Consider the following 10,988-nt stretch of genomic DNA (forward strand, 5'->3'; position numbering starts at 1 on the left):
TGGCCCTACTTCTGCTAAGTTACACAAATAAATAAAATAAAACAAATAATAAAATAATAAGATGTTTAAGGGCATACACTCGAGGCATATCAGATATATCAGATAATTTGTACGTCCAAAATCAAGGATAACACCCAAGAAAAACCTATGTACAATTCTCTAATACCATCGTTTCGTTTCCTTCTACTGCAGTTGAACTTTGGTAATGACTAGGTTAACTAGCGTCGGAGAAGAAACCCAAAACAATTATACAGTCAGAGATCTGAAGGAAATAAAGTGACGATAAAAGATAACACTGATTCATTACTATTACATCTTTACTAGGGAGATCCAAGCCGGAATATAAATAAAACTCTGCTTCTCTGCCATGCGCGTTTCGAATTTTATGAAGCATCATTTATGGCCTGTAACGTATATAAGATGTGTGATTATTTCGAACAATTTTCTTTGCCGCAGTTTTTGGGCTATCCTCCTGCTGTCAGGTACAGTCGACGATTTCATGTTCTTCCGGCGAACTGAATATGAGCAGTCGGTTGGCAATTACAGACGATAAATTAGAATATAGAAAGAGCTTCTTGATGGTCTGAGAAACTGAAAGTCGTATTCAAAGGTAAATTATCTACGTGCTTCAAATCGAGTTTGTAGCCAGTGTGTATTGCCACTGTGTTCTTTATTGTACAACCAAGCTACTAATAGAACAGCAAAAAGTAACACGACGCGAATACTGAGAAACGGCATAATGATGAGTAGACGAGTAAACGGAAACCCAGGTGTTAACGACGTCATACCCAATTATATAAAATCGAAAAGACGATAACCAGATGAAGTCACAAAAAACGGACTAAAGAAGTTCCTTATAAGAATGCTTATGATCAGAAACTACCTCAACAACGATCTAATGCAAGACATGGAAACACTGTCAGGATAAAGGCTCAACAAATATTGATCTGTAAAACCGAAGGAACGTATCAAAGCCGGCCGGTGTGGCCTTGCGGTTCTAGGCGCTTCAGTTTGGAACCGAGTGACCGCTACGGTCGCAGGTTCGAATCCTGCCTCGGGCATGGATGTGTGTGATGTCCTTAGGTTAGTTAGGTTTAAGTAGTTCTAAGTTCTAGGGGATTGATGACCTCAGATGTTGAGTCCCATAGTGCTCAGAGCCATTTGAAGCATTTTTGAACGTATCAAGTTTGGAAGTACTCCACTAAGCACGAAGTTTTCTCCTGAAAAGTTGCAATTAAACTGCATAACGTCTTTAAATCACGCTATTTCTCTTGTTCCGTGCTATGACATTCGCTGACTTACCGACAACCGTTCTATTATTTTATCCTCATTATCTATATTATTGGCGAAATTCGACCAAAAATATTTATGAATAGTTCAAGAATTGTGTTTCTATTAAAATAGCTACTTAAGAATAAATGAATATATTTTTAAGATTCTGTGTTGAACAAAACAACGTCTTGTTTTTGTGTGTTTTTTTTTCAAGTTACAACATATTTATTGTACACACACACACACACACACACACACACACACACACACACAAAAGTGTGATTTACTACAGAAAACATACTTTAAGAAGAATAACGCTAAAAAATGGTTCAAATGGCTCTGAGCACTATGGGATTTAACATCTGAGGTCATCAGTCCACTAGAACTTAGAACTACTTAATCCTAACTAACCTAAGGACATCACAAACAGTCATGCCCGAGGCAGGATACGAACCTGCGACCGTAGCAGTCGCGCGGTTCCAGACTGTAGCGCCTAGAACCGCTCTGTCACTACGGCCGGCGAATAACGCCAAATTATTTTGTAAATAACAACAAAATGATGGCATGCAAAAGATGGAAAAATAACCGTTTAAATTGAGAATCCAGAAATATGAGAAGCGGTAAAAAAAAAACGGGGGAATTAACAAAAATCTGTAGCTGATATGGTCGATCTGAGAATAAACTGAGAACAAAAATGGCTCTGAGCACTATGGGACTTACCAGCTATGGTCATCAGTCCCCTAAAACTGAGAACACTGCCGGACGTTTGGAGTCCCAGTCTTTCACTAGAGGCAATGAATTTTCTGTTCAGCCTGCCTTCAGACTTTTTTGGCGTACAAGACTGATCCACAGTCTACTGTCCATCACCGGCGAGTCATTACCCAACCACTGACGGTTCGATTTGAGGAACAAAGCTGTAATCAAAAAGCTTGTTACCAAAGATCTAAAACAGTGTCAATGGAAAACTTGAGCGTGGAATTTGCAGAGAATTCTGTTTCTTTTGGTCTTGTCCCGTCGTGACCGCACCTGTTCTAATTAGCTTCTTAGCTGACGTATGGGAGCTTTTGCTACACCGTTATTCTGCTCATCTGGACGAAATGCTTACAACGCTTTTCCTACGTGGCAACTGAATTGACGCAGAACTCGTTGGAGCACATATGTATCGGCCACACAGTGATTATTTCGAGCAGCGTTTATGTCCGCCGAGGAGTTCCCCGCCGGAGCTCGCCGTGCGGGTCTGCTGTGAGCAGTGGTGACCAGAAGCTGCTAACCTTGTGTGCGAGCTGCCTCTACACGGCGCAACACTACACGCATACGAGGGAGTCCCATTATCATTTTATCTTTCGCAACTGGCAACAAGACTGCGTATGCACTGTACAAGGACGCGTTATCTTGTGCAATCTGACGAGGCGCTGCGGAAAGAAGGCCATGTGAAAACCACTGATACACAGGACTGCCATTAATGACGTGTACGGGAAGTAGGGGTGACGGAGGAGGAGGAGAACAGAGGGGAGGGTGCTACAAACACGCAACCCGCCACGCACAGTCCAAGAGATGGAATTACATTAACGCATTGCGTAGTACTTTCCCAACTAAATAGTCCATACATAAAGCTACTTATTCCACGTTACCCAATGTAGGTTGGGCGACTGGTGGAAAGATAGGGACTGCTACACCTTTTCCGGCATAGTCTACATCGACATCTGTGCTTTGAACACGTCTGTGAAGTGCATGGCAGAGGGCTCTTCCCCTTCGCACAAACGTTTTCTTCCCGTACCACTTGCGCAAGGAGCACGAGCGTAATGTCTGTTTAAACGACTCTTTCCGCGCTGTCATTAGTTTACTAGTCTTCGCGGTCCGTACGAGAGCAATATACAGGGAGCTGAAGTATACAGGGTGTCCCAGGAGGAATGGCCAGTATTCAGGAATGTGACAAGAACGATCATTCGAAGCAAAAAAGTCTAGTACACGTGGACACTAAAACGCATACCTTACGACCTATGAGCACTACCACTTCTTCGATAATGGGAAACACATGTCTTCGACTGAAGAAACGCTCATAACTCTTTTAAGGATATATTTTAGGGTCCATGTTTGCTAGACTGACTTGCTTCTAATGATCGTTCCTGTCATATCCCTGAATACTGACCATTCCTTCTGGGATGCCCTGTATTTCTGGGTTCTTCACTTAGCATTGTTTTTGAAGCTCCGAATGTAGGGTTTCCCGGGACTATTTGCGCACATATTCATATGTCTGCCAATGCAGGTTTTCATCATTTCCGTGACAAATATGTAACCATTCGTGCTGACCTTCTAGGTATACGTTCAATATCCCCTGTTAGTCCTATGTGATTCAGATCCGTCACACTCGAGCGATATTCTAAAGTAGGTTGCACGACTGTTTCTTTAAGAAACATCCTTTCTAAACTTATTACATTTTCCCAGTATCATAACAGCAGACCGAAGTGAACCATCAGATTTACTTACTGCTCAGTAACTGCGGTCATTCTATTTCATGCTCCTCTCCCTAACTGTAACAAGTAGGGTTTTGTATGTGTTTACTGATTCTAATTATAATTGACTGATATTTATACACAAGATACAACAGAACTGCGTGTTATGTCATCAAAATTAATGAATTCAGGAAACCGTACAAAACTCTGTGTGCTGCTAGCATTTTAAATGTTCGGTAAGAGACCTGTGTCATGTGCATTAAAATTCAGTAACTTCTGTAACACTGCCATGGTTGCGCAGAAAGCAACATCACAACAAGGAATGTGCTAACCAAAAAACTGATAAAAAAACCACAACACGGAATTATTTTCAGACAACTTCAGAATTGTTAAAGAATGGAACTATCAGTAAATAACCTTCTACATTCCATCTTGCTGGAAGATATTGGTGACGACACCTAATATAGACTTGTTGCGGAGAGTAATGCACTATTTATTCTACTTATGATGATACTCACTTCACACAGCTGTTTTAAATTTTTTTATTAATTGCCGGCCGGGGTGGCCGAGCGGTTCTAGGCGCTACAGTCTGGAACCGCGTGACCGCTACGTTCGCAGGTTCGATTCCTGCCTAGGGCATGGATGTGTGTGATGTCCTTAGGTTCGTTAGGTTTAAGTAGTTCTGAGTTCTAGGACACTGATGACCTCAGCAGTTAAGTCCGATAGTGCTCAGAGCCATTTTTTTATTTATTACAGTCGATTTAGACGCTCTTATGGCTCCATCAACTGACACACCTGGTGACCATCATCATACTATACCATCACGACATATTTCATAGTCAGAGATCGTTGATACGTATTCTTCATATTAAGACACTTGATAACCAGCTACGATTAAGAAAAAAAATTACACTTTTCAGTTGCAGAGTACATCGATGGTCACCACGCCTACTGACGACAAACCTTGAAAGCTCTGAAATTGGTCTCTGTTAATAAACAACATTAAATACAACTGTGTGATGCTGACATCATAATAAAGGGAATATGCAGTTCATTATTCTCGACAATACTTAAGTAAGGCTATTTTTTCTGGGACAATCGTGGAAGGAGACTGAACTTCCACAATTTACAGGTGAAGTCCTCAAAAGATATACATATATCCAGTTTTGTTTAGTCACCCGGAAATCTGTATACGTTTTATCTTCTAAGTCACCGACATGCAATGGCTTACAGAGATTTATATTTTAGGTGTCTCTTCTCCATTTCTGGAGGCTTCCTCTAGTTAACAAACATTAAGCCATGCCATTACGTTACTTAAATTTTAAAACTCTGAGAAGTTTGTAACTGTTTCAAGGAGTATTTTTTGCTAATTTACACTGTCTTTGATTTCCATGTGAGATAGTGGTAAATAACTTCTTAGTACTTGTCTTTAACACCGGACGACGCCCTGACATGAACAACTTTCAATTTATTAAACAAAATTTTTCATCTCCCTTTTAGTTTGCTTTTGATCTGTCTAAGCTCAAGTGTGTTCCTCGTTGCAGACGATCTTGTTTTAGAATTCTCTATCTATCTCTTCTTCTATCTTCTCAGCGATCACAGGCCCTGTAGACCACGCGCTGCATCAACGATCTGCTTCCACCGCCTCTATCTCTCGCAGCCTCTCTCCACCCTGCGGAAATTCCTAATGCTGCGATGACCTTCTCTATCATCTTTCCACCTTGTAAGAGGTCGGCCCAATGGTCTTGTTGCCTGGAGAGTTCCTTCAAATGCTTTCTTGGTGATCCTGTTGTTTTCCATTCGGGCCACATGTCCAGCCCACTGTAGTCTCCTAATTTATAATTTCTGAATGATAGTGGGTTGCTTCATTAACTGATAAAATTTCATTGTTCTTTCGAATTCTCCATGCACCATTCTCCAACACAGGTCCCCAGATTGTTCTCATTACTTTTCTTTCGAAAACATTCAGTTTTTCTCTTTCATTCTTTGTAAGCGTCCAGCTTTCTGAGCCGTATATAATTATGGGGCAGATAATAGTGTTGTATATCTTCATCTTTGTGGTGATTGACAAAGCTTTACTTTTGAGTGGGTTGCTTAGTGAGTACAGACATCTTGACCCTGAGGCTATTCCTTTTTAGAACTTTCCATTAACCTAAATTCTTAATGTTGTTGTTTCGTGTGGCTTGGTCTTATGTAATGGTCTTCGTATTACAGACACGTAATGAAGCTGAGAAAGAACGGATCAAATGGCGTAAATAATTCCTCAGATCCAGACCTCTACGAATGGATTCGTCAGATTTTCACCCATCGCACCTGATCGTTTAAAGCACGTGCAGACTGTATGTGGATGTATGAACGGCCGACACAAAATGATGAAGCCGCCCTTCAGTTTACTGCTGAAGGAGTGATGCTGCGGAAAAACAGCCTACATGTGTCAAATGGGACACACGAGAAGTCTGGGTAGATACCTTGTACGATGTCGTGCTGAAAGTAAGGCCTCTGAATTTTAAATACTGATACGGCCTCTTAAATAAAACAATCTTTACTAACTTTTGACATCTTTGTTCTTCATGTCCACATATTTAGTTTTCAAAGTAGTCACCCTAACGACGACAAATTTCTCCCAACGAGAGAATATTTTCTTGAGACTGTACCATCACTGGAGAATGTTTCACTTTGTTGACGGAGCCACAACCTCATCTCTGCTTGCACCGCTTCATCATTATCAACGTGAAGTTGTCGAAGGTGTTCTTTAACTTTTGTAAACAGATGAAAATCTGATGAGGCCAAGTCGGGACTGTACGGAGGATGATCGATGACAGTGAACCCAAGGCGTCGGATGGTTGCAGATTTCGTAGCGCTCTGTGTGCTCTGCCACTGTCATGCCCAAAGAGAGGTTTCTCCATTGGTGAACAAACACTTCGAATTCGAAACTCTTAAATATAGTACACTGTTTCTCAAGCTCCGACATACTTACGTTACACATCGCCATGTTAGGCGCTACAATTTGGAGCCCTCTAGCGTCAGAGGCTGTAAATATTTAGACATGAAGAATAAAGGTGTAGAACGTTAATGATGTTTGTTTTATTTAAAAACCTTTATGAGTTTTCACATAAAAAAATCAACATGCGTTACTTTTCAGCGCGTCTTCGTGGACTATCCAGGATACCTACCACACATATTAAAAATAATCCACCTTACAGCTTGTACCAACGCTATTGACGAAATGTGGATAGGAATTCAAGCTCAAATCAGGGGCAAAGTGTTAATTTTCGCTTTTCCTCCTTAATTTGATTAAATTAATTTCTGTCGCGTTTTAAAGCACTATCTTTCTCTCAGATGAGTGACACATAACTGAAAATTATTCTGTCTTAGAACTTCGATCTCTTCACTTTTTAATTCAGTTTCTTCAGTGGCTGTCGTGTAGTTACGTCAAACAGTAACGAGTGAAACTCAACAGCTCCTTCTATTCGCTTTATATGCAGAACATGAAACTTGCTTCCTCGCTGTCTTATGACAGCGATACGACAATTTTTGCTTAAATTATTCAAAGAAGCTCATGCTCTGTGGCGACTGCATGTAAAGTCGCTGCGCCACAAGAATACAGGATGAATTTAAAGCTGGGAGAAACCGACGTTTAAGTCCACTTGACAGAGAAATACTGGGTACTGTTCGACAAAAATTGTCGTAAGTTAACAGTAATCAAGACCACGAAATCTGTATCAGCATACCAGCGGCGGTACGTGCCTCTATCTCTCTTCTATGTTGTCGCAGTTTCGTAACAGGGGCAGTAAGAGGCGAGCAGTTTTCGGACAACGCGTAATTGTGGTAATAGGTTTGTACTACGTACTCTCAACAGCGGTAAACATCGAGGTGAGTACGCGTCACCGCGAGGTGAGAGAAGCACATGCGGCCAGCTGCTACGAAGTAGCAGTTTCTTCAGAAATATAGGGTCATGTTCTTTATCAAGTCGAATTAACAGGAAAGTTTTCACTATTGGTTCCATTTAATGCCAAGAATGATAGAGAGTGAAATGAAACGCTTGCTCTTGGTTATGAAAACTTGAGAGCACCCACAACGAAACCACAAAAATTTCATCTTATTAATCCACCTTCTATCTAGAACAACAGAAATCCTACCGTATTAGGCTAATAGAAGTAATATACTTAAGGTAAAACAAAAGAACCTCTACATAAAAAATACGGCCAGAAAATAAATACTTCATGTAGTAATCGTACATCTCTCACCAATAATGTGATTACTTGTGAGATGTAGTAAGGATTATTCTTGGTGGGCGACAGAAAGGTGGCCAACTGATATGCCTGTCACTTTCATTACGGGCTTCATCTTTTATATATGGATGTCAACAATTTTTTGTACTATCGAAACACGTGGGTGAATACCATGTCAAATCCACATTCCCTTTTATGCCTCTATCTTCAGCCACAGCAAAATCGAGACAAGAAATTTAAACTTCCATATCTCGTTAAAGCAAAGGGGTACAAGGAACCAATAAAATAAAACAACTACCTGCGTAAATCACATAATATTTTACAGATCCCATGACGCGTTTAGTTTCGATGGTTTACACTTTTAGTTGGATACGAAGGTTTTTCACGTAACTGATAATGGCTACTCGTGTATTTCTACCGGGTACTGCCTTCTTGTATTTACAGCTGACTACACTGGGCAGAAATAAACACGTATACGGATCATCACTTACGAAGAAATATACAATATCTACCGTTGAAACCAGTAGTGGGTGTTATTGAAAACTGTGAGACCGACGCATATAGACAGATGTTTTATTTCGTTTCATAAACAGACGTGGCTATTCAAATAAGTGGGCGGCGACAGATTTTTTGCTGCACGAGGCAGAAGAAGACTCACCCGTCTTCTTGGTTGCGTGTCCCCGGCGGCTACGCCGAAGAGTCGAGGCCGCACGGTGCACGCCCGGCTTCGCCAAGTACTTGACGTTGGCGTTCCTGCCACGCAGCTGCTGTGACTTCTTCCTCCGCACTGGTCGTCGCCGGGGCACGGGAGACACGCCCAGTGGGACATACGTCTCTTCTTCCGATGTTTCTTCTGACTCGCTATTTTCCACTACCGTAACACACTGAATCTGTTTCACACTTGTCACTCGCACGGGGGGCGTAGGTGGTTCATCATCGGACTCCGATGCAACGTCGCCAGTTAGGGTAATGAAAGTAGCTGCCACAGGAAGTTCCGGTAAGTAACTCGCGGGTTGTCTTTCTAATTGTTCTGTAGACAAAAGAGAAACAACACTGCGTGAGCGTTCGCCTTTCTTGATCGGTCGTGCACTTATTTCGCCCACGTCATGGCTTTTGCTATGTCGTAAAATTGGTCGCGATTTATCCCCTTCTCCCAAGGAACGCGAAGTGTTATCCCCAGAACTATTGCTCCTCACTGGACCCGGTGCAGGAGATGGCATCTGTGCTGGTTCGTCGCCTAACCGCGCATTGGAGTCTCCATCTGTCGCTTCACGGGTTGGAGGCAGCGGAGGGTACTGCCGCTCTGCACTGTCGCACTGTTTATCGTGATAGTCTCCCAGAATACTTTCGTACAGTCCGTCATCGTCATCGTCGTCGTCATCCAGTCCACCGAGCGTCAGGGGATAATGAGTGGAGTCATGCGGCGCACAGTAGTCGCGAATTTCCCGCACTTCGTATTTAGCTGGTTTGTGGTTGTTACGGCGAGCGCTTCGCCTCTCTGGTGGTACGAAGATCATGGGATCGAGTTTGAGCGCCGCCAGTGAGCGAGGGGGTCGACTAATAACTACCTGATACATGTCAGACCGGGCTGTATTCGACTGCTGTCCCTTACGGCGCTGTCCTCCACCACCGCCTTTCCTCTTGCGGCTGCTGTTACGTCTCACGGAACAGCTAGCACCACTGGTCCTCTTGAAGTAGCCATCGCGACTCACACTAGGTTTCGGTTTCGCGACAGCTGGCTTCTTCTTGCGGAAGAAGCCTCCGCCACTGGATGGGGGACTAAACGGTGGCGGAGAAGGTAGTGGAGCGTCACTGAGTCTCGGATTGGAAAATGAGAAACCAGAATCCTTACTAGAAGACACGGCGGGTGAAATGGTGCGTGGTTGAAAACGATGATGATCCTTTAGCGCCGAGTCGAGGGAATGATGTGCTCTTTTGCCAGCACCACCATCCAAGGCGCCACCAGACGACGATGTCGGCGACGGACGCGGTAACTCGAGGCTGCGCGGAGCCATTGCGAGGGGCGCGTCCATCCATACCCGTCCGAGGCTGACGCTAAGCGCAGAGTCCGGCCGACTGCTGCCCACACTAGCACTCGCACTAGGTCCCAAATCGTCACCTCGGAAACAGCGCGGTTGCCTCCGCGTGTACACAGGAGAACGCTCGAAACGTAAGATCTCCACCGACCCAGAATCTTTCGTGAGACGCGGGGGTGGCGTCGGCGGACGTCGGGAGGCAGCCGTGGATGGCGCCGGTTCTACCGAGATCCGCACCTTTCCGCTGCCTTCAGCCGTTGACGCACCGCCGTCGCGCATACCACGAATCCACTGATTGTAGCCGATCACCATTGAGTCCGGTTCCTCGTCGGCTATCGTCACCAACTTGCTGGTGGTCTCCGCCGCCAGCGAGGCCGGCTCCGGTTGTGCGGCGGATTCCGCACCGCCCCCTACGGCAGACGCCGTGGCGGCGGCGGCCGCCGCCTTGGCAGCTTGTTTGGCCTTTCCTCCTCCGCGCTCCAGGTAATTCCTCTTGATGGAAATGCGCTTGAAGGAATCGCTGCGCTTGAAAGACGACTCGGCGCGGTCCTTCTTGCTCTTGCGGCCGCCACCGACGAGGCGGCGCAAGTTCTCGAACGTGATGGGCTTCATGGCGCATCACCGTCGCCTGGCGGCAGCATTGCGCGCACGGCCTGCTAGCCGTCCACGGAGCGACTGAGGCACGGTGAAAGCCACAGCTCCAGCCGCGGCCGCGGCCGGCGAGCGAGCGAGCCGAGCGCCGCGCAACGGCGGCCGGCACAAGGTCATTTGCCCACCGGCGCACTCCTGCGGACCCTTCCCAATGACGAGGGATCAAAGCACTCGGGCCTCTCCTCAAAATCTGTCCGCTCGGATACCTAGAGTGCGTGTGCATGTGACGCTGCCAGGCGCCGAAGATAAGGGAGAAGAGGAGGAGGATGATGATGGCAGAGATAAAAAGGCAGGAGCGTGGGGAGGCGGGCGAGTGGAGGGACTAAAAACCGGAACGCTGGTCC

The 10,988-nt window shown here is 44.8% G+C and overlaps 1 protein-coding gene across 4 annotated transcripts in view; it reads right to left on the minus strand.

Annotated features, from left to right (window-relative positions):
• LOC126171100 (disco-interacting protein 2) overlaps positions 1–10,620 on the minus strand; it is a 647,964-nt gene extending 637,344 nt beyond the window's left edge. For all 4 annotated transcript variants that reach the window (XM_049920776.1, XM_049920774.1, XM_049920775.1 and 1 more), the window contains exon 1: positions 8,616–10,620. In XM_049920776.1, coding sequence (XP_049776733.1) covers positions 8,616–10,605 — 1,990 coding nt within the window. In that variant the 5' untranslated portion in view covers positions 10,606–10,620. The remainder of the gene's footprint in view (positions 1–8,615) is intronic.
• Positions 10,621–10,988: the final 368 nt, after the last annotated feature.

Source organism: Schistocerca cancellata, chromosome 1, assembly GCF_023864275.1.
Source record: "Schistocerca cancellata isolate TAMUIC-IGC-003103 chromosome 1, iqSchCanc2.1, whole genome shotgun sequence".
Taxonomy (NCBI): domain Eukaryota; kingdom Metazoa; phylum Arthropoda; class Insecta; order Orthoptera; family Acrididae; genus Schistocerca; species Schistocerca cancellata.